A 25,246-nucleotide genomic window follows, 5' to 3' on the forward strand; every position below is an offset into this window, starting at 1 on the left:
TGCACACAGACCTACTAAAACAGCACTGGCAAAAAATTCACAAATACACAAAATCATAGTCTGAGGCTCTAAATAAAAACCTGCAAAAGCATCATAGACCTCCAAAGCAGACGCCCAAAAAACTGCGCCTCCCGTCACAAACCACACAAACCAGACAACACATAAAACACAAAACCAGTGTGCCACACAATCACAGCCCTTGAGAAATAACATACTTAACACACTAGTAATAGGAGACTATAGTCAGGCACACTGACGTCCCACTCACTAGGCTGGACAAGCAGGTTACTGTTAAGGTGCCTGTCGGGAGCCAGAATCCACCACAACACAAGCACTCAGGTCACTCCAGAACAAGTACAAATATGACTACCACTGTCCATGTTTGTGTGAATGACCAGAGATGTACCTCCCTGGACTACATGGAGAGATGTGGAAGAGCTCTCTGATCATGTAGCCCAGGCTGGTATGACCCTGACCAAGTAGCATCCTGCCCTCACCAAGAAGGATACCTCAGTATAAAGAAAACAAATGATCAATTTCAACAATTGGCTAAGCTTCTGGTGTCAAAGAGGATCCAATGTCTGTCAGCCTGTGACGACATGCTCGACAAGCCGCGTTGCTTCACAAGAGATGGCTTGCACCAGTCACCCCTAGGCTTTTAAATACTGCCCGAGGCTCTTGCTGCCCCCATTGTGCATTTTTTAGGCAAGGCTCAAGTCAAACCCACACAATTAACAAAAAACTGAGGATTATGCTACTCAATGCCAGGAGTTTAAATCTCAAAATGCACACGCTCGAAGCACTCCTCAGTATGGAGAACGTTTGTGTAGTAACTGAAACCTGGTTCAAGGCTCCAGAGAGCACCCCAGCTCTACCGGCCTACAACTCGTACACATTTCGACCACAGAACATGGACTGAAACACAAGAGGAGGGTGTATCCATATTCGTCAAGGATACCTACACCTCCAGGTTAGTGGCGCAGCATACCACCTCTGAGATCATCCATGTGCAACTAACATTGGGCAAATCTGCAATGCAAATTGTGGCCCGCTACAGATCACCCTCCATGACCCAGGACCACCACTCCACCTTTCTGGAGACACTGTAAAACATGAAGGTCCTACCAAACACCCTGATATTGGGTGATTTTAATTACCCTACCATTCACTGAGAAAACTACTGTAGTACAAACTTAGGCCCAGCGCTTCCTGGAATTCATCAAACACCCTGGATCAGCTGGTAAACATCCCCTACCAGAGGTGAAAACATATTGGACCTGGTCATTACCAACATGGGCAACAGGTGTTCTACACCGGTCAGTCACCGATTAGATCAGACCATAAACTAATCACTCTGATGTCCACACCACCAGCCCCAACTAAGGAAACCACAGTAAAACTTTTCTAAAGCAAACTTTACTTAAGACAGAGGTGGTAAGTTTCACAGCCCCCACGCTAAAGGATAATTGCTGCCCAAAGTGCAGAAACCTTTACAAACGCACTCGGATGCATGAATCGTGCCATCCCTAGCAAAACAAAGACCAGTTTGGTGGACCCCCGTCATAAACAGGCTATACAATAGGAGGAAAGTAGTTCAGAAAAAAAGCAAATCCCATGAATGAAAGACATTCCTGATCAGTATCAGTAAGAAACTAAGGTCCCTCATGAAATCATGCAATAACTTCGAAGAAAGAAAAATACATGAATGAAAGACATTCCTGATCAGTATCAGTAAGAAACTAAGGTCCCTCATGAAATCATGCAAGGCCAACTTCGAAAGAAAAATAACCAAGGACCACAAAGCCTTCTTTAAGTTAAAGACTAAGTGGCAACTCACAGATATGCACTGAGCTTGTGCAAAATAGCACAAAATATATTGAACCTACTGATTTTGCCAACATCCTGGCAGATAGAGGGGGGTGAAGTTTGCACTGAATCTCACATCCAAAAGGGCCCACAATACCAGAAAAGTGTAGTGTCCCAACGCACAGGTGAAAACAGCCCTTTCAAAAGCCAAAAACACAGCGTCAATGGGACCAGATGTGTCCCAGGCTGTGTCTTGCATGAACTAACCCCCCACCTAAACACACTGTTCAACCTCAGCCCTTACTCACAGGTTACGGCTCCATAGAATAGCACACAGCAACAGTTATTCCTCTTCCATGCTGAGGGGGGCCAACTGACGCTGAAGTTAACTCATCCCCCATGCTTCCTGGATTCGTCCTTGTTACCTGTCCCACTATTATCGTGTCTCCAAACAACCCAATCTAGTCATTTTGTTGAGGGTAGATCATGCCTACTAACTGACCTGGTTAAAAATAGCACAAAAGGCCATGAACCTACTGAAGTTTTGCCACAGCCCTGGCAGATGGGGGTAGAAGTAAGCACTGAATCAATCATCAAAAGGAAAAAAAATACCAGCCCTGTGCTTAACCCTTATGCTGTCACAGAAAACAGCCCCCTTTCAAAGCCAGAAAACACAAGCAAAGATGGGACCAGACCAGTCCCAGGCTAGCTGACTCTTGAGTGGTCCCCACCTAAACACATATTCCAGCCTCAGCCTCAGCCATACTTTGGTCCCATACAATAGCACAACAGGACGAAACACAGGACGACTCGCTTTCTGCCACAACTGGCCTTGGAGCTCTATACCCCATAAGCCTGATAGCCTGGTCTGCAAGGCTACCTGTAGCATCAGGGCCTGGGTTAACAAAGACTGGTCCTTATGCCAAAAAACCCGACCCATCCATGCTTTGTTGCGAAATAGATCATGCCTATAACCTGGATTTAACTTCAAGATGGTCACCGAACCATATAATAAAGGAACCCAGGCACACAGTAGACACCTTGACCTAAGCCAAGACTCGCCTTTCCCAGTAGTGGGAAAAAATTCACAGCCTCTGCATAAACCCTTATGTCCACAAGAATCGTTTGCCAACTAGCTTACAGACAGAACTTCGCACAGTAAGAATAGCACAGACCATCAAGAGTATTAAAAGAGTACAAGTGAATTGTCTTGCCAGGCTTGGAGGAGCACAAGCTACTGTTTTGTCATATACTTTCAAGTACAGGCAAACTGAGAGGGCCGAGTGGTAGTAATCAAGTTTTACTCATAGCTGCATCGCTTTACTCAAGACTGCTCTCCTAGGAGTGTTTGCATGAGTTTGTAAAAACTTGGAGAGAGTTGCCCCAAGATAAAGTATATGCAAAGCCAGTTGGGAAGTAAGACTAAGAACTTGGAAGTGTAACAGTAGAGCAGATCCCAGTTAAGTGTGGACATGTTACAGAGAAGTGAGCTAATACATGCAGTAATGCTACATGTACAGCAGGAACTTAACAGAACAGGTGTGTAGCTTGAGAGAAAAATAAAAGGAATGTGGAAAGTGCTACCAAGTATGACAGAAGCCATTCAAGAAAATGCAGATGTGTTCAAGCACTCTAATAAATTTAGCTATTCAAGAAAATGCGGTAGATGTGTTCCCACCATAGGATTTAGAGGAAAATGTGGAAAATGTTGCAGAGTTAAAGTTTATAGGAGTACAAGAGGGGGAGAGCTGGATGCATCAGCCATTGCAAATGTGTACCATTAACCACCTGCCCATACTTCCGCAGCAACTTGCCAACCAAAAATTCCCGCTATATAGGTACTAGGGCCTATATAAGCCTAGCCAAAAGGCACCCTGCTGCGGGTGAATTTCCCATTGAATCAATATTTTTCTTGAAGAGTGCCAATGGGGAGCTCTGTCTGACATAGATAGGTAGTCTGTTCCAGAGTATGAGTATGGGAAGTCTCTAGGACAGGAATCTCTCTCCAGCATGTTCTGTTTATTGTGGTGACAAGGTTTAGGTCCCTACAGCGTTTAGCTCGGAGGGATTGGGATTTCTTTAAGTGCAGCATGTCCAACATCTCTGGGTTGACATAGCTTTGTATGTTAGGCAGAGATCACCTCCGAGTAGGCGATATGCGATGGAGTAAAGCTGGAGTTTTGAGACAGTCTGCGTTGGGCATCTGGTTCAAGCCAGTAATCAGCGAGGTATTTGTGGCCTCTCCAGTTGTTGATGTCTTGAGGTACATACCAAAAGGCGCGCTGTAATGGGTCTGAGTGATGAGTAGAGGGGAACAATGACCTTTTTTTCTGGATGAGAATTGTGATGGTGTGCCACATAGAATTTCATGATCACTGTGGTGATGTGATCAAAGGAGAGACTACCGTCCACCTGTGTCCCAAGGTCTCTTATCACACTTTCGGTGTCGAGTAGACTACCACCTATGTGGTAGTTCATGGGTACAGAGTTTTTACCAAAGGGAATAACAATGCACTTATTTTGGCATGGAGCTTCAGGCCATGGCTTTGACACCAGGCATCTGGCTCAGTGAGGCCCTTTTGTAGGATGTCCATCAGGTTTAGAAAACGTGATCTGTCTTTTTACAGAGCCCAGACTGGGTGGGATTGAAGTTGGAGATTACCAATGTCTTTGCTTACGAGTTCGACCAGGCTCATCAGGCTAATGGGTGGTAGTTCCTGGGGTCCATCATGGTGGCGCCTCCTTTGTGGAGTGGGATAACCATCATGGTGTGCCATTCAGTGGGCACAAAGCCTGAGGTTAGACTATGATTGAACATGGTACTTTAGGTGGGGGTGCCAGTTCATTCTGTAGTTAGTGTAGAATGCAGCCTGAGGTATTGTCAGGTCCCATGGATGCTTTGTTCATGGCTTTGGTGTGTGTTTACCTGTACAACCATGATGGAACTTTGCATTCTTCCAGTATAAAGATGGGCCCTCTAGGGGGTGAGGGGGGTAAAGTTAGCACTGAACCTATCTGCTAGGATGTTGGCAATATCAGTTGGTTCTGTATATTTAGTGCCATTGTGCTGTAACTCAAAGCAGATGAGTGCTGCCATTGAGATTCTTGACATAGCTATAGAATGCTTTGTGGTGGTCTTTAGTCGGTGGCAATTTTGTTTCCGTAATTAGCTTTGGAGGATTTTGTATCCTTGCATTACTTCTACCTTCACTGAAGACTGACCCACCAAGCTCTCTTCAACCACCAAACCTCTCACCCCACATATACCCCTGCTTTTTCTCAATAACCACTGCACCACTAAGTCTAGATTACTTTGGGGCAAAGGGTGAGTTTAGATGTATGGTATACTATTCAATCGATTTCAGTCTTTGGTGGCATGTTAGCAAATACTATTCTGAAGTGCCCTGTGAAACTGAAACAGCACAAAGTTGAAGATATGAATCCTCAAACAGTGGCAGGGCTACAACTTGCTATGTAGCTTTTCCTGCACACCAAATGGAAAATGCTATACACTCCAGCATCTTTCCCTTCAGTTCATTTGAGTGTTCACTATACTGCCACATATATGACTGTGGCACTTTCACTACCCTCTGCTCACTTGCTTTCAGATAAAATACCACACAACGTACACGTTAATTTGCCCATTTGGCCTTTACAGCATACCATCCATCACATTAATCGTAACCCAAATACAGACCATCTTGGCCCAGAACAAATTAAGCCACTAAAGTGTGGTAATACATCAAGATAAAGTCCAACTACAGTGGTCCTTTAAATATGGTTACTTCAATGCAAGAGCCAAGAGGTGAAAACATGAAGTAATCAGATTTCATGCAAACAAAATAAGTATCACAGGAGCAATTTTCTAGAGACAGAAATAGTACAAACTCTGGGATGAGGAAGAGCTGTGGTGAAGGTAAATATAAGATCCTAACAGTTTCTACAAGTGTTTTTAGGCCTTTACACCACCCACATTTGCTAGTCAAAACCTCTCACCCAACTCCAGTTTGCTCCCTTTCCCTTTAAAGCTTCTACAAACAGTAAAGAAACCCAATTTAAAAATACCACCAAACCAGTTTAAAAACTGTTCTACTGTGCCCCTCCCACCCCCTGCATTTGAATGCAACTTCTCATTTGCTTCCACTTTATCCACAGACTTTATCCATTCATCCTCAGATAATTTTCATCTAAAACATCTTTTGTTTCCATCTGCAGTTGCTACTATTAGCGTTAAAGTATGAGTTTCCAATGCATATATCAATGTTAAATAAGCTGTCTGATTTAACAAGCACACTTCCCTCATGCAAATGAATTACACACGCACATTCCATCATCATTTATGAAAAGTCCGCATCAATTTGTATAGGACCTGCAAAACTTTTGTACATTTCCTTGTTATAATGTAGAGGTCTATGACCAAGGTGGGTCTACTAGCAGTTCAGCAATATAGGGAGAAATTAGGCTTAAGCTTACTAACAGTTAGAAACCCTAGTGGACACAGAAGTACTCAGTGGGGGGACACAGCCAACTGACTACATCCTGCAATGGCACAATGTGTGCATAGACAAATAGGGCTTGGTATAGGCCTACCAGTTAGTGGTGGTCAGAAGAAAGCAAAAGAAATTCTTGTAATGAACCTAAGCAAACTGCTTACTGCCTTCATTCACCTCCCAGTGCTTCATTCACTTAATGCATTAATCTTAGTAGAGCCGCTGTATATATAAACTGCATAAAAAAATAAAAAATATATACTTAGTCAAAAACTGTCACAAACGCAACAAACTACACTTGCCACTACATCTCCTCCCCACTCTTCAAGGCACTCCCCACCATTACTAAACTCCAGGATTCACAAAACTTAAAACATTGAACAATGCTATAACAAAAGGTGCTAAAATTTGCAACACATACTCTTTCAGAAGCCACCACTGTATAGCACTGAAAAGCGATATCAACAAACACCTACAAAATTATCCAGCATTCATCTGTCCTGTCCAGCACTAAAAACATTCTGCACAACTATGTTCCTACTCATTGTGATCTAGTGCCGCTTCTTCAGACAATGCAATCTAAGAATGGTTAAATAAGAACAGTGACTAGAAGGAACCAAATGCTTCTTAAAACACATCTTATAAAAAGACACTATACTTAATATACATATGAATGTGCAAACTTGTATAAATAAGTTGGAAAAATACATAAGCAACATACTGAAAAACTGATTAAAGTGCAAAAAAGTATAAAAAAAACTTGCATGTTAATTCACCTATATAAAATATCTAGATTTTAGAAAAAGTAAGACCCCTGCCCATATTAGCTCTCGAGTCTCGTTATCCATCTAACTTCATTAGCCTCAGTAAGGTTCTCAATATCACCTCTTCTCTCATTTAAAAAAAAAATTCTGTATGACCATATATTTAAAATTATGGGTCTTTGCCATGTTGGATGATGTGTTTTGCTAGGGCATTTTCAAACACCTAGAATGTCATATTTAATGTTCTGAACAGTATTAGCTTTGCCCACACAGAAACTAGAACACAACTGACATACCGCTAGAAATACTATGTCTGTTGAGTTGCAGTCTGCACTTACCCTAAAGGTAAGTAGTCCCTGCATCTGAATGTAAAAAGTACCAGACGAATCAATAAAGCCACAATTGCAGTTATGTGGTGGCTCGGATGCTTAAAAAAGTAGTCTTACATAACATGTTTCTCCCTCACTTTATATTGCAATTCTTATTTGTACCAGACTAAAATTTATCTACGAATGGTCTTAAAATTTCTCCAAATATTAAATGGCTCTTGCCACCCTCCCCATAGTGGCTTTTTTAGGCAGTGTCTCAGACAAAATTCTCCAAAGTAAAAACTATCTAAAAAAACCTCAAGCTTAAGCTGCTAAACGTCTCAACATGAAACTGCACTCACTGGAAGCGGTCCTTCATCTTGGAAGATGCAGATTAGTGCAGTCACGGAGACCTGGTTCAAGGCTGTGGAGAGCACCCCAGCCATACTGGATTACACCTCCTTCCACAACGGACTACATGAAAAACTAAAGGAGGCAGTATATCAAAATTCATTAAACACCTCCAGATTCCCTGGAGACACTTTAGGTGCAATTAACTGTTGGCAGGACATCTATTCAAGTCATTGCCAGCTACAGGCCTCCATGCATCAGGACACCCACTTTGCCTATCTACTAGAATCAAGACATCCAACACCATAGTTTTGGGGGTGCCTAGCCAGCCAATGACTGGGTAAGTTACTAGTGCTCAAAACTCACTTGCCCAAAGATTCCTTGGCTTCATTAACACCAACACCTTGGACACCCCCCCACAAGAGGTGCCAACATCCTGGATCTGGTGTTTAACAATATGGGAGACCAATGTAGCACCCCCCCACAGTGAGGTCCTCCATGGTGAGATCTGACCACAAATAGTCTCATTTGAATCACCCCCCCCCCCTCAGCAACTAAAAGCTTCTCCAAAGCAGATTATAACCCCTTACGGGTTAGTATAGCTAGCTTCACTGCACTTCACCTCTTTCCTCAGATGAAACTGGCAACTATGCAGAGCTCTTACACAAATGCTTTATACAAAACACCTGTATAATCGGATTTACTCTGCCGTACCGGACATGACAAAAACAAGCTCAAGGAAGAGCAAACTTCCCGGGTGGACAAGCCATTAATGGGCAGTACAATAGGAGGAAGAAATTGCTTGGACCTTAAAAAGATATCTGTAATCTACAAACACTTTACCCTACTCAGTTTGGATTTGTCAAAGGGAGATCACTCCTGTTAAAACCTGGAAGGCTTGACGCCCTGGATGAGGGGAAATCTGTGCATACAGCCTACCCAGACTTAGCCAAGGTGTTTTGACACCATCCCCAAACTCAGGAGAGATGGACAAACACATCCAACTAGGCAAACACACCCAACTAGGCATCAACCCTTGTAAGATAAGTCACCAACTAGCTCACTGATAACTGTCAAAGAAGGGAACCAGCTCCAACAGCAGATCTGTAATCAGTGGTGTTCCACCAAGATCAGTCCTGGGACCTCTACAGTCTAGAATCTCTCTGAAGTACAAGCAAAAACTAAAGGTCTGTGGCTGTCAGTTTGCTGATGACTGCAAACGGAATGGTCATAGAATCTCCACATGATGTCAACATACTACAAGAGGGTCTTAAATGATTGGTGCCAAAGCCTTAATGCAAAAAAAAATTAGCATTCCTTTTGGTAAAAGCAATGTTCATGCCAGCAATGTTCATGCCAACTACCATAACAGCAACACCTTAGGCATGCACTCATTGGTGACAGACCTGGCCACAGGTTGACAGCAACCTTACCTTTGACTACAAAGCTTCCACAGTGGTAAGGGCATTCTATATTGCTCATCTCGTAAGGGCATTATGTACCTTAAGCACCTGCAGCAATTTGAGAAACCACAAAGGCTCCTCAAGGAAAATTGAAGGTCTTCAGCATCTATCTTATGGGGATGCATCTGAAATCACTATCACTTTATTCTGTTTCAGACAGACTACTCAGAGGTGATCTCCGCCTTGCATACAAGCCAATCTCTGACCCTGCTTAATTGGTAATGTGGCATATCCACAAGTCAAATGGTACATGGGTCACTCGCTCTAAAGACCTTAACCTGGTATATGACAAATAAAAACTGGAGGGACAGATATGTCTCCCAGAGGTTACCACACCTAGCAAACAGACTCCCACTTAATGTCAAACAGAGCACCTCACTGGCCCTCTTCAAATGTGATCTGGATGATTGGATGGGTGATTAAATTTCACCCTGGGGGTTCCACCTGTGTCCCTCTTGGGCAGGGGCAATAGGTGCCGATTGTGGAAATAAGGTCTCTAGTGGTATTGGCCTAGTAACTCCCTACGATATGGTGTATGTTTTTATATAGTATCTAAATTTAAATAGTTTATAAAATTACTGTTCTTAATGTTTCGCAATAAAATTAAAATGTTTTGCAAATTTATTTGGAGCTATTCTCAGGCCATCACTGAAAATGGGCTTCTACCCAGTCTGACTTTGCCTGTAATCAAATGTCAATAAAAACATAGAAATCCAGTTTACTCAGCAGGAAAGGCAGACACTAGTCCTTGATCACCTTGGTAGCGTGGAGACATTCAACAGTGACATTTGGAAGCTCATAGTGCAGTAGGAGTTACACAGAACAACCCAGATCAATGGAGAATACATAAGCATAAAGCTTGCACACAGTATGCATAGAGAGGTGGAGAAGACGGAATTGGGAGTTAAATGGAAAAAAAAAAAAAAAAAAGAGTAGGCTAAACAATGCACATTACTCAACTTAACCTGGCCAAGGTAAATCACAACCAGTGGATAGCCAACTGTCTCGCTGATAGAACAAACCAAGAGCCACTTCTAGTGGAGGCAATGGATGAATTACCAGACAAGCCAGCAAAAATGACATTCTTGCTTCAGAACTACCTCCAAACCCACTTATCAGATATCTGGGAATGCATATCGATTCTCATCACATTAGACACATGGTGGTCAAAGATCAGGGTACTGTCATTCTACATTGCACAAATTATAAGGGAACAGCTTCCAAATACAAGGAGTTAATTGTTCCATTATACTCTGCTCTCAGATCAGGAGTAGAACACACCCTTTGGCATGTACCTGACCAGGCACTTGCAACTACAGACCACAGTGGTTTTTCAAATACAGGAGGTTTTTCAAATACAGGAGTAAACAAGTCCTATGTGGACCATCCCAAATCTCAGAAAAATATAGGAGTCACATGCCTAAATTTAGTTTGCGACAAATAGGACATTGAAGGGAGAGGTGTCCCCTCCTCTCTAGATAGACTTCCCACCAATGTGAAGCAAAGCAAAGCTCAGCCCTATCCCCTGTCCCTAATAGAGGCAGCCGGTGTACAAGCCTATACAGTAACTGTAAAATTCCTTCGTGTATAGACGCACTAAGCAATACTTTGGTAAATCTGGGGTAAGCTTGGGCGAGCCTAAAATAGCACTTGGGCCAATAATCTAGTAATCACCGTGACCTTTAAGAGGGAGGAGGCTGGTGATGGGAGTAGTGTACATCACTAGTATAAGTGACTGGAATCTTGAGATAATGAATGACATTTATAGTGGGATCCTATTACAGTCCAAACAGAAATGAAGTAAGGGACACTACAGGTTATGCAGTGAAAAGGAAAGCAGCAACATACAATTTTATTACAGTTCTAGAGCAAAGCTTGGATTACATAGGACAAAGTTCAGGCAGCAGTGCTAAATGCATGCAGATGAGGAAGGGAGGGTGAAGCCCATCATATTTAACAGACAGGAGGGCAAGTAGGTTAGTATATTAGTGGCAAGTAGGTTAGTATATTAGTAGAGAAGCTTTATGCAAGGTGGAAACCATTTTTTATAATTATGGCCACGAAGGACTGGAGAGGTGGAAAATGCAATCCAGGTTAGGTGAAAGATGAAGATCAAGTTGAGTGGCAACAGAAATGGCTATGGAGCTATTCAAAGAAAGCAGAAATGGGAGTAGGGAAATGAGTGTGATGGCAACAAAACCACTAAAAGGTATACAGAGGACATCAGAATAGATGGCATCAGGACTGGATTAGAGAGAATACAAGTAGGAAATGCAGTAGCAAACCGGTATGAAGCAAAGAGGGAGAGACTAAGCTGGACATATCACAGGCAGAAAGAGCTGAAACAAGTGTATGAAGGGGAATAAGAGGGGAAATAGATGTGAAGCTGTTGGTGTACAAGATCAAGGATTAAACAGCACTGGTGGTTGGAGTAGAGATGCACAAGGCAGAGAAGATAACAGGAATTTATGAAACTGAGAATTTACATGCAAGACAGTCAGATAGAAGTTTGAGATGTGGGAAGGGCCACAAAAAGGAAGCGTGGGATTGATGATTGTGATTAGGCACGTGAAATGTAATGCAGTAGATCCATAGGTTAGTACTTTTGCTAACTGCCCTCGTAGGCCATTTTAAGCCTAGACAATTACCCCATGTAAGAATCAAACCTGCACCTTGTGTCTGTAAGGTAAATGCCTTAACCATTATACCAACATCCAGACGGATTCCCAACAAATTACTAAAAAACTTGGGGGAAATGCAGGAGAGTATATAGCTAATCTATTCAAGTTTTACAGGAGACATCCCAGAGTCAATGTACCATTAAACAAAGTGAAGAGGTAGAAGACCCTGCAAATTAGACAAATTTCTTTATGCAAGAAACGTGAAACTTCTAGCTACAGTATGATGCTAGAATGGATAAAAAATTTAGCTAGGTTAGTGGGGGGAGTCAAATGTGGGCTATGTACTACAGTAGGTTAGCTACAGATATTGGAGACAAAAGTTGCTCTGACGGGGAAGAAAGGGGGGAAAGCTGCAACCCCGCCCCCCGACACCCACAAGGCTTCTGATTCAGTAAGCTGGAACTCTGAACATAGGAAGCAAGTAGAGGGATAAGGAAGGGTTCTGGCAAGGACCAGGGCATCATACAAACAGCCAATATGTTAACGGCAAGGCAAACTAAGGTTGGTCAGACAAGGTGACATTAAATAGGTCGCCACACTGATTTGGCAACCTATTTCCACAGCAACATGGAGAAGTTACGCTTTCAGAGCTGCATGGATCCCATCTTCCCTGTACAGCCACCACCCCCTATTCATTACTAGGTATCGCACCTTATTCAGGGGAACAAATGGGCTAAATCTAATATGGAGAAATCTTTGGTGAGGCATAGGGACAACACACACTATCAGGGCATTCCAGCCATATTCTGAATGATGTGCAGGAGGTCAAGAAAACCAAGTACATAAATCCAGATTACACTTTCCACAACCACATGCATTATTAGAACAGGACAAAACAGAACCTTATTTATTGGCCTCCTTACAAGCATTTTTCAAAACAATTTGAGGATGCCATCACCTTCCCTATACATTTGCATGGTCAGTTCACATGCATTGCACACACAGGCACAATTAAATTCAAAAGGTGCTTCCATTGCTATGTAAAATCACTTGTACATGTGAAGAAAACGTCTAAACTAAAATGTGCATTAAAAAATGGCGCAAAAGTTATGTCTAGCTGTGGATACATGCCACAATCAGATTTAGTGAGGCTGTAAAAAAAAGGGGGGTTGTACCAGTTTAAAAAGTAGCTTGCAGTGTCAATGACTCAGAACCAGTTTCTCAATTTTCTGAACCCCCCCTCATCACATGTAAAAGTAATGTCTTTCAGCTTTTCCCGGTTAGGGGTTGCCAGAGCGGAACTCAGATCCGCTGATTGGCAGTGGATTTTTATGGTGCCAATGTGCCAGCCTGATGCCCAACCTTCAAAGGTGGCACACCCATTCACCCACCTACATGTCTTTAAACGTCACTCATGATATGTATGTTAATATACTACCAGTCTTCAAAACAAAATAACATCTTGCGAGTTTTGTTTTTCAGAAGCAAAATTAAATTCTTACGTGTAAGAATCTTGCAACATAATTCACTGCCTGTAATGTGCTTACACTTTTTTCCATCGTCACACTTTTGTCAACGTAGCATCCCACATTCCTACCGGAAGCAGGAAGTTGTGCTATTTGGTATTCCCACTTTATGCCAACTAGCTCTTCAGATTTTTGGCTGGGTTTGCTTACGAGTTTTACCAGCTTTAAATCTAGAGTCAACTCGCATTATAAAAGTGAAAATTACAACTGTGCAAAGTCATCTAAAGCTTTTACTAACTCTTTAGGTTTTATTATGTAACCTACATAAGGTAGGAGATGTGTTCAACTATTCGTGTAAAATCACAAAGAGTCCAAATTTGAATTACTGCAGGATTAAAGGTGCCTGTTAAAAAACAAAATACTAGCAATTACAGAATTTGTAGTGACGTTTTGCTTTACAAGAACAGTTACTTGCGTTTCCATGTAATGCTAAAACTCATTTTACATTTCAAAAAAAGTGCTAGGACTGGGATATACAGCACCCTATACAAAGTCAACCAGTTTGCCAAAGCTAAAACTAAATTCAATGCACAGTCGCTTTTGCTTCCATTTACAAAGGTCATACTTGTAAATATGACACCCACAGCAAAGACCCTCCACCACCTTAATGAAGCTAGTCCAGAAGCCCACATTTCACCCTCACCAAACTCTAACCAGATTTTTCCCCAACAGAAGAGACAGTTAATAGGCAGCAAATCAAAAATAGTGTCAAGAATGTAAAAAATTTGCACAACTTCCTTCTGACATGGAATCCTGGCTTTATTAAATATGCCAGTTAACTTGGATCATGAAAAGCATGTTACTCATTTAAACTGCACTAAGCATGAAACATCTGCACAGGTACTGCAACAGTGAGAAAAATTTTTGGAAAAGGCAAATGGTTCTTACCACAGTTTTCAAGAAACACCTTCGGAAAGCAGTGAAGCATCCCATAACCACATCTACACAAGGAGCAACCTCTCCTCACCCACTCTCCATGAGGAATAATGCCGCAATACCTAGAAGAAAAAAAGCAGGGCATTGTTTCTATTTACTTGTGACCTCGTACATTTCAAAAAGTAAATATGGTTATTTTTTTCCTACCAAATACCCTGCTCAATAAGTACCATTCCATCTAAAGTCAAATTAAGCAATTTCTCATTCACAATCCAGTCACATGGTAAAAAGTTACCTAAAAACTTTTCTATGGAAAGCTTGCCTCGTGACCTGGATGGCCTCCAAGTTGTCAGCTGGGTAATATTAAGGATTCTTTAAAACATGATCAAACACATTTTAGTGGACATACAAATGCATAATACAAACAGAATCATAGGTGGTTACTATGCATGCACACCTGAGCAGTCTGATTAAATGGCCTGCTCAGAGTCACTCAATACAAAAATGGAAAATGATGAAAGCATACTCTAAACCACAGAAGTGTGTTTACACAGCTCAGGATTAATTTTCTTGTACCAAAACCCAGACAAAGATAAACCTGACATGATGCCACCACTGCAATGTTAGCTGAAGGACTTGCCTAGTTACATAGACAAAACGCATGCATTAATTCACAAATTGTAAAGCTATTAAACAGACCCTTGCTGCAAATGGACCCACTTGTCCAAGTGTAGGTTTACTCTGCCTTCTGAATGAACAGGTATAACATTTATTGTACAGCAACCATTAAATCAACCAGTCAATGCTTTTGTTCCATCAAGTGGTCTTCAAAGCCATTTTAAGAAGCGTTTGCACAAAACACCCCATTAAACACTACACACTCTTCCATAGTTTATCCAAAATTGAAGGTTATGCATTTACACAGACAAGATATATGCACACATATCCAATAAAATAAACCATTTAATGTAAAACACATTTTGGCCTATAGCCAAATATAACCCATGCCCGAGACCTTTCACGTTCATGTGAACTGGCTGAAATAAAGGCATGTATACAGTTATCCTGGCCTGAAGCACCATACCAATGAAAATAACGCACAAGGGAATACTGGTGCTCTGAGTTAAAGTGCTATGTTCAGGAATTTTATGGAACATGACCAAGGTTACCAAAGAAATTATGAGCACAATGCAAAAATACAGCTTGCTAAAATGCTGTTATGGATTTCAGACCAACATTAAATCATTGATAATGGGGGAGAACTATCTGGATGCCTCAACATGTGGCCTAACCACCATTGTTTTACAACCACCTCTCACCATAGGATTAACTCCCTCCACCATTACATAGCATTTTAATAAGGTCATCCTCAAATATGAATCAAGTATTTTTGTATCCCACAGATAAATCATTTGCTATACCCCTGACCACCCAGTGATCCTTACTTTCCAAGGTAAACAGCTGCAGCTTAAATTGAGATTTTCTTCCAAGGTATTTCCCAAACTAAAAAACTTGCAACTACACAGACTTCAAAACTGACTATTCTAGACGACACAGTTTATCAACTCCCAGTAATTATAGCCAGACGTTACCTCTACTTTCAAAGGTTAATCTTTATATATAAAAGATTCAAAACAAGCCTTGCATACAGAGAAAAACAGCAGACAGCTCAAATATATGCATATGTATAGCAATTTTCTAACATTTAACAGTGGTGACTAAAGTACTGTATTTACTGTGAAACAAACGGCATAAATCAGCAATAGCAATGAAGGACCAGCTCTGCCAAACTTAAAATTCTAGGAATTTTTTTGACAATTATGATGGAAGTACATAATGCTAGACTTGCCAGATGTATAAACGATAAACCAACACCTTGTTGGAACAGAGTAAAGGTGGACTTCTGTCTAGAGTCTGCCATTCTTTCCTAACACAATTATATAAATATCAGGAAAACAATCCAAAATCTACTTAGAAGCATATAATTTGACAGTCCATGAACTCCTGCGGCACCTAAAGACAAATTTACTGGGACAAGATAAAAAGCCTTTCTCGCTACAATTGCTTTTCTAGTCCCAACAGATATTCCCATAGCAATTCAACTTGTGCAGACTATTTACCTACTCCACCCTCCAAGTTGCACTTTCAGAAACTGAACTGTAAAAAAAAAAAAAAAAAACTGTCAAACGGGCTTGCTCCAAACCTCATAAAAGCCTTTGATATCCTTTATCCATTCCTGCTTACTCTCTCGTCAGGTTGGTATACCTTGGTCACATAAGCACTGGTTTGCAAAATACAACTTGCCATTCTGCACAATGTCATCAACTGTATCAGTACAGCAGCCTTGAGAGTGCTAGTGAACCTGCATTCTCATAGGAACCAATTTTTGTGATCAGGTTTCCATTCTTGGCCCAAATGCTTTCAGGATTCCTCTCCATTCCATTTTGCATTTTATACTGTAGAATTTTCACCTCAGTCATTTCACCTTCATAACATACCTTATGGAATACGTCTGGTTTGCAATTAATCATAGGACATTTTAAAGCAGATTAGACCATGAGGAGTGGAACTGATGCCAGCTGTTGACTATGGGAACAAAAAAATTAGTGAATGAGTGGAACTGATGTTAGCCGTTGGCTATGGGAAGAACAAAATCAAATTGTAGATTCATGATGCAGTTGTCATGTAAAACAGCACATCTTTTCCGAGCTACTATCCATCAAAAGTTTCCAATACCTCATGACCACTGCCCGTCCACTGGCTCCCACTTCATATTCAAAATTTCTACTGGCAGCCAATGATCTAATGAAGCAATGATCTAATGAAGCAAACTGCATTCTCTACCGAGAGTCTTTGGACTGCTTAAGTGCTCTCTTGCACTGTGGACCCAGTTTGGAGTAACTTCCACAAATCAAGTTAAACCTTCATTATTCAATTTCTCATTGCCCATTTTTGCTAAAGTAATAAGATCATGGCTAAATTACCTACTGGTTCAATCTTGCCATTTTAAATATCCTTAAAATTAATACCACAGAAAAATGGGACAAAAGACGACTTGCTACAGGCAGTCTTAAAATCGACAACTTATAAACCCCCTTCACACTTTGTCTGGGAGTTATTCCAGAGAAACTACAATTTGAAATGGATCAAAGGCCATTCATTCTACCGAAAGCCTTCAACTTTACCACCCTCCACTTAACTCAATGCATGTTGTATTTAGGGATACATCTCCAAACTGCATCACAGGAAATTTTACTGGGAGAATTCATTGGGCCAAGTGCAACTGGCTACTACTAACAGAATGAAAATTGAGACAGCCAGAATGAAAGACAGGAATAAAGTTGAAACATTTAGCAGATCACAGTAAACCTTAACTGTTTGCAATAAGCTTATGTCAAGTAATCAGTTAATCCATTTTGAGACCATCAGTGGACTCCCTTGTCTTGTTTGTACACTACCTTATTAATCCAGTCACAGTTTGGACATAGAAAGGTTATGCTATCAAGTACTAACTTCCCAGGACAACTAACTTCCCAGGACAACAGAGTCCAATCATTCAAGTTAAGAGCTGGAATTAGCCCCACAGCCAAGTCCAGCTAAGGTCATTTTCAATTTACTGTTACATAGAGACAGGACAAACTGAATAAGTGAAATCTTTTACTGAAATCTTTTACATGCAAACCGACTCCCATTAGCATGTCATACTAATCTGACTCAATTAACAAAACCCCTTTACCCCTGCATTTTCTACAGGAGGTCGGGCAGTCATGCCAGTTATAGATCTCAAATAATCCGTTCATCTCTTTGCTGGATGCCCTCATTTCCTCTTGCCTACCTCTGCCCTCAATGTTCACCAGATTGTCTTCTGCTTTTCTGCACGTGCCCAAGCCACCATACTCTGTCCCATCAGGAAGAGGAGAAAATGGGGAGTTAATGGTCAGATAATAGAGTCCTTAGTAATTCCTTGAACTCATGCTCTCTCAGTCAACTACAATACTACAACTGCATGCAAACAGCTGCACAGATGCAGCTGTATCCTGTAGAACAAATGCAGGGCAACCCCGGAATCAGGCCCACATAGAACTACAAGCAGCTTTACAACAAAAAGGAAGAGAACTGACCCAAAGGAAGAGCAATTTCCAAAATGCCAAAGACCCTCATCATGGAGGAAAAAAACAAAGCTTAAATCCATCAAATCCAAGTTTGAGGTTAACACAGTTACCCAATCCAAAAACATACAACCTTTTCAGTTGTTTGTAACCTCAAAAGCATAACACAGAAATGCACTGAGCTAATTTTGATGTCACTTACAATGAAGCTGAAGATACAGCCAATAAATTCCCCCCTCAGTCTGCCCCATATCTGAAATATCAGTGCCACCTACCACACAAGCCCTAAAAGCACCATCAAAAACTAAACATAACTGCATCAATGGTCCTTGGCAAAATCCCTGGGTGTATCCAACATGAAGCATATGTTAACCACCCCCACAACTGCAGTATTAAATTTCAACCTCCATTACAGGTTTTGAACTAAGTAAATGGAAAACAGCTGAGATCCCCTGAAGGGAGGACCTCCCAGAGACCAAGTCTGACCAGCCTCATGTGCAAAACCCATGGAAAACCCCTTGCCATGGAACTAATCGGTTAAGGACATTGGTCCTGGACCAGTCTCAATATAGATTTGTCATGGGTAGGTAAAGCTTATCCAACCTGGAGGACTTTTTGAAGCCCGCCACAAAGAGAACAGTCCCATCAGTGGAGCCCCCCAGAGTTCCATACTGGAATCTCACTGGGCATCTAATTTGAAGTAAAGTCAATAACAAAGGGCTCTGGCTGACTAGGTTTGCAGATTGCTGCAAGCTAGGAGCAGAGACTAAATATCCCAAATGATTTAGCCACCCCCCAGCAAAAAACAGGTAGAGAAACAAGTCTTGCTGCACAAGTCAAAGAGTAATGTTACATTACTCACTCGTGTGTTATAGGTTGACCTAAATACAATGCACACACATCTGATTTGGTGCTGGACAGCATCACTGGTTAGATTAGTTGCAGATCACAAGGACCATCACTCACCGCACTGGCAAAGAACCACCCACATGCAGAGGTACACACACGCAACTTACTCAAAACATAAAAAGACCTCTAAAGCACAGTCCTCAAACTCCACATGCACACCAACAAGACAATTCCGATCACAGTACAAAGCTACGTGTGCCTAAAACTACCAAGCCCATAAGGCAAAACACTCCACAACCCAATATTCTGGTAATAGAAACTCCTTTGAGACGCACACCAATGTCCTGCTTACCAGGCTGGTTAAGGGGAAGGTTAGTTAGTTGCCCGTCAGGGGGTCAGAATTCACCAGATCACACAAGCATTCAGGTCACTTACTCCTAAGTTATCACTACAACTCAGTTATACTGCATGTTGGCACAAATGACCAGAGACATACCTCCTTGGACTATATGATGAAACACGACTGAGCTCTCAAATGCGTCACAGGCAGGTATGAGGCCAGCACTGAACAGCATACTACCATCTCCAAGTAAGATGCCACATTACCAATAGAAAATGTTAGGCCTAACTTCCGATGCCAATCCACAGGGTACAATATTTGATGGCCTGTGAGAACGTGGCCAACTGACCACTTTGCTTTACCAGGGACTGTCTTACTGTCGACTCTAAGCTTTTGGATAATTGGCAAAAACATTATCCACCCCTTTACTGCCTTTTTCAAGCACTGTCAAACAAACCTTCCAGCTACTCAGGACAAGCTAAAGGTATTCCTGCTCACTTGCTAATATTCTTGGGGGGTGGGGGGGCTGCACACCCTAGAAGCCCCCCTCACTCTAAGGAATGTGGATGTCCAGCAGTTAATGAAATATGGTTCAAAGCTACAGAAAGCACTCCAGCAGTGCATGGCTACAATACCTTTCACATACATTCAAACCATGGAGAGCAAAAAGTGGAGGTATCTCAAAGGATAAACACACCTCAATGCTGGTCAAACAGACATGCTTGAGTTACTCCATGAACTATGAGAAAAATCCATTATCATTTTTTTGCTACCTAATCTGCACCCCCACTAGGGTAATGTCCTATCTCTGGTTTTCAGAAATATAGGAATGTGCTGCAACCCCCCCCCCCATGCAATGTCCTCAATCACAAAGTGGTCTCCCTTGAAATAGAAGGTTAACTACTCCCCCTACCCAACTCCAAAAACAAGAACCTATCTAATGTAAGTTACCCCCCTATTAAAGGGACATCATAGCAAGTTTCCAAGCTCTCCCAAACCCAGAATGCACAAACCTATGCAGAGATGTACGCAAAAGCAGTTTTGACCATATATACAACTGTACAGAAATGATACCAGACAGAAAAACCCAGGTCAAACCACAAGACATGCCACCTTTGTGGACTCTTGATATTACTGGGTAAAAAAAAACACATTTGTCAAGAGAGAATGCCCACAGAAAGTCCCTCACTCTAAACAAGCAAATCAGGGAAATATGTCCCTGAAAGCAGACTTGAGAAAAATTGCCTGCAAAGACAATCTTAAAAGCAACACCTAACAATGTGCAGAATGAGTTACAGAAGGCATCACCTACATTCGAACTGGAAGATATAGCAAATTTGCTGGTCGACAAATTCAGCTCAAATTCCACCATCATCCCCAATCCCCCCCCCAAGAAATGACATCCACCCCTTCCAACCACCACCAAACTGGTTGCTGCTGCACCCTCTAAACCTAAAAACACCGCTTCAAACAGCCGAATACATCAAGTTTCCTCCAACAAACAGCTTAAAATCAGGACTTTAGGCCCATTAGGATATCTAACCCCAGCCTCCAGACTGGCTTTGTCCTGACAAAGTGGGGACAGCAAGTCATTCCTCTGCATAAAAGGGACCACTTACCCAAGAAATTAGAGACCCATAAATTTGACTAGGCACATACATGATCATGGAAAGAATAATCAGACCTTATAAATAATGACAAAGGAAATCTCTAAACACCGAACCCAACCCAATTTGGCTTTGTCAGGGGCAGGTCAAGGCTACTGAAACTGGATGATTTAAGTCACCAAGGCCATGGATGGTAAACAGCACATATTCACATTAAGCAGAGCCCTTCCTTGACACTCTTCAAATGCAATTTGGATCAATGGATGGGGAAATCACAACTTCACCATCACGGGTAGTACCAGTGTGCCTTATGCACACTGAAATCCATGCCAGCATCTTGCCTGGGGGACATATATGAGTAAAATCAGGTTATAGTGGCTAGGCTTGTAAGGGCCCTTACATTGTTAACCTAGTACTCTCCTCCATCCACAACCCCTTTTCCCATTTTGCACATGGGGTCTGGGTGTCACTTCCACAGTGCCAATCTCAAGCAAAGATTTACACTGCTGGATGGCCAGCCCTGCCGCAGTTCATTCGCACCACTCACTTGCATGCACTCATACTACAAAGAGCAATTAACAAGTGTCCAATCCACCTACTGCACATCTTCGGAATATGGGAAGAAACCATGTGACTGCAGGGAGGACATGCAGACTCCGCACAGAAGTCACCCCAGCCAAGAATCAAACCAGAGAACCTCTTGCTGTAAGGCAAGACTAACAGCTGCACCACCAAGGCCACCTACTACTCTCCTATAAACCTATAAAACCCTTAAGCTATAGGTGGGTACATACAGCCCTCAGACGAGTCTACAACTAACGTGCTACATCATGATTTAGTCAAGCAAGCAGCACACAGCTTCAACATTTTATGTACTCTAGTGGAGAATTGTGCCCCTCTCTCTCCACAGTTTATTAATATTTTTTCTGAATTTGCCAGACCTTTCTGAGAACATCTCAAAATAAACTTCTACACTGTAGTGCATCCCTTGTTGCACTGTCTCTTGTCCACAAGGCATTGTGGTGGAACAGCAGTACTATACCATAAGCATTTTTATGCCATAAGCATTTTCTACTTCTGCAATGCACAAGTATTACTCTCCAAAAATACACCACAGGAATGAACAAATGAATAAAGTCAAGCACACATTTTGCACACTTACGACATTAGCGCAAGTTGCAGTCAAGGAAAAAATATCAACACCAACGATTTTCCTCAAAAATGCTGAAGATATTACACTTACAAGAAAACTAAGGAAATATTTACACCCAGTGAAGGAAAGACTTAAGTTGCTGCTTACACAAGATTTCAAGATAAATGGACAGCTGAAAGCTTAGCAACAAGCAGAGACACATTTTTCCCTTTCTGCCATAAATCTGCTCATGGCACAATATCATGCAACTTACCGAAGACGTTCATCATACTCGCAGTATCTTCCAGTGAAGTATTTTGGACATGCACAAAAACTTCCCAGGATACAGGTACCTCCATTTTTACAACAATTCCTGTTCAGTTTACTACCTGTGGGGGAAAACAACAATATAATTTAGTGCTACAATATTTAGACTATCCCTAAAAAACTTGGCCACCCTCAACATGGAAGCAAGATCTTGAAAGGAGGATAATAAATTCAGCTGCCTGAAGTGTTTACACAGCTAAGCCATGTTTGTTTTGATAAGGATTACAAGCAAATGAGCAGTCACTTTTATCTTTGTCACACTGTGACCTTAGAAGTAATTTAAAATAAAATGACTTTTGGGGTCAAGTTTATAACCTCTGTTCTATGTGAGGACCAACTTCATAAAAAGATTCACCATTAGTTACCCCCTGACAAACAAATGCAGAAACACTTGAGAAAATCTTCACCAAACATTTTTTGGCAACATTAGCTATACTTCGTATGTATAGTCATGTATCTCTTATCAGACTTAATGCACTTATACTCAAAACTTCTTGGGGGGCACAATGGTCCGACTCAACACCTTGAGTACGCTTAAAAATCTAACAGGCTTTGAATCATGCATTTCCATTAAACTAAAGTCTGTAATAAGTGACCAGACTTCACATTTATTAGAACAAAAAAAAAAAATACAGGTTAATGGCGAAACATGGCAAAATATCAGGCAGGCACATCAGGGTCGGTTGCGAGTTTGCACCGTGGCCCTTATGGTTGTTTTCACAACTTTGGGTTATGCTGGGAGGGAGGTGAGCGTACATCTCATATTGAGTGGGTACTACAAGAATGATGGTCGTGTGGGTTACAGAAAATAACCCTGCGGGTATAGCCGAGGATACAGTTTAAGGCCATCTGCAACAAGTTACACACGCAGTCACATTTGAGAGCAAGAGGCGAATTAAAATATAGAAGCACAAACCAGGTTGCCAACAGAGCGCCATAAGGTCAAAAGTTATCACGGAAGTTTCGGTACACAAAGGGTACACCAGAGGCACCCCAGTGTTAACTTAAGTCATATGTTCACAGGTACAGTAAACACTCTTCTTAAATCAAGAGCAATGTAAAGAGTAAGTGACAACGTCTCTCAACACACGTCCAAAGTACACATTTATGTTCTCCAATTACATCCACAACATATTAATTTGTCTTACTGTGTGTAAGGCCAATAAAAGGTATGTGGGCACCAGGCGAATCCCGGTATCTTCGGCTCTCAGAACGATTGTTCATATCTGTGAACTGCTTCAAGGAACTGCTGTGGTTACTTTTCGGTCTTCGACCTTCTGTCGGTAAGAAACGGTACTCATCCTCACAACCTTCCCCTTCACATGCTACATAGAAAAGACAAGATTACTTCATCGGCAACAAAACAGGGCATTTGTACCCACAAGAAAAGATACAACTCAAAAGAAATAGTACTTACCAATTCCAAGATAGACCATCCGTAGTACCGCCACACTTACAAGGAGAAATCTGGTATGGAAAGAACAGCGCAAAATAATAAATATACATAGATCACACATTTACGAATATTACTAACAACCCCAGCAGTTGTTAAAGTAAACTGAACTCATGCATAGAAAGAAAAAAAAACTCAACCAATTAAAAGACCCCAGTAGCGGACCCCAATTATAAAACACACCTGTGCAGGGCACATCATTACCTACGTATTTGCTTGTTTCACCCGACAGCTTCACTTTAATGTAAAAACACATTACCGTAGCCAATCTCACAATCAACTCACCTAGATAACCCCCGAACTTGTCCCATGTTGTCCCAAAGTAGGGGGGGGGGGGGTAGCGAACGAGCTGGGCACTTTCTCCGCACGTGCCGGGACTTTACGACTTTTTCTTATACACTTTCTGATGCCTAGGGCTGCAGTCACCCCGGGCTAAAAAAATCCCGCTACTATGTCACTATATGTTGTCTGATAACCTATGTTCTCTTCCTGTAAAATAAATTTACAGTTTCACTTTTTGCCTTCAGCTGCTGACTCATTTTCCATCTACTCCAGAGTCTTCCCACACACCAAGCAAAAGACGGCTTCTTTACACTCTATTATCACCTTCGCTGCACCACCCCCATAACAAAATAAGACATTTCACACGTCACCAGCAGGAGTTAATCCATTCTCTTTATTTTAGGAATGCGTCTGGAAATAATCCATCTACTGGGTGGAAGTGAAATATGCCATCGGTGCCAAAGCTTGGACCTATTTGTTATGTTTTTTATAAAACTAAACATTTTCACAAGTTGTGGTAGGTAGGGAGATAAATCTAATAGCAAGTTATTTGGGGAAAATAGTGCCTGATACTTTTGGGTGAATTTTCTTCTTTCCTTGAGAACGCATTTGTTTATGCTTGAGGTTGTGAAGCACACAATAAACAGCCGTATCTCTCCTGCATTTTATTTAGGGCCACTCACATACTAAGGTCGTTTATTCATTAAGGTAGTTATTCATTCACTTGTTTATTTATTGAAAGCAAGTAGACTGGATTCAGGAGCCCCTTTTTCAGCTGTGGCCTGTTATACTATCAGTGACATGTAGAAAACAGACATTGCTCTACATTATGGTATAGCGGTCAGTTACCTGCATAACCAGCCAAATAATGTAAGCCTAGACATTTTACTACACGACTGCTCTTTTAACACATAGATATTACTAAAGCAGTTGTACCTTAGA

General features: G+C 41.6%; 1 protein-coding gene across 2 annotated transcripts in view; it reads right to left on the reverse strand.

The window, feature by feature from the left end:
• The window catches only part of LOC122795839 (cryptic protein-like), a 41,452-nt gene extending 16,780 nt beyond the window's left edge, over window positions 1–24,672 (reverse strand). The window contains exons 1-5 of one of the 2 annotated variants that reach the window (XM_044064214.1): window positions 24,308–24,672; window positions 23,987–24,036; window positions 23,718–23,894; window positions 22,517–22,631; window positions 14,218–14,327 (exon numbers count right to left, since the gene is read on the reverse strand). In XM_044064214.1, coding sequence (XP_043920149.1) covers window positions 14,218–14,327; window positions 22,517–22,631; window positions 23,718–23,894; window positions 23,987–24,036; window positions 24,308–24,333 — 478 coding nt within the window. In that variant the 5' untranslated portion in view covers window positions 24,334–24,672. Of the gene's footprint in view, window positions 1–14,217; window positions 14,328–22,516; window positions 22,632–23,717; window positions 23,895–23,986; window positions 24,158–24,307 lie in introns of those variants that run through there. The other variant, XM_044064213.1, reaches the window with a different exon arrangement.
• Between the last annotated feature and the right edge of the window lie 574 nt (window positions 24,673–25,246).

The sequence above is a fragment of the Protopterus annectens genome, chromosome 2.part2, assembly GCF_019279795.1.
Source record: "Protopterus annectens isolate FY-2018-M chromosome 2.part2, PAN1.0, whole genome shotgun sequence".
In the NCBI taxonomy this organism is placed as follows: domain Eukaryota; kingdom Metazoa; phylum Chordata; order Ceratodontiformes; family Protopteridae; genus Protopterus; species Protopterus annectens.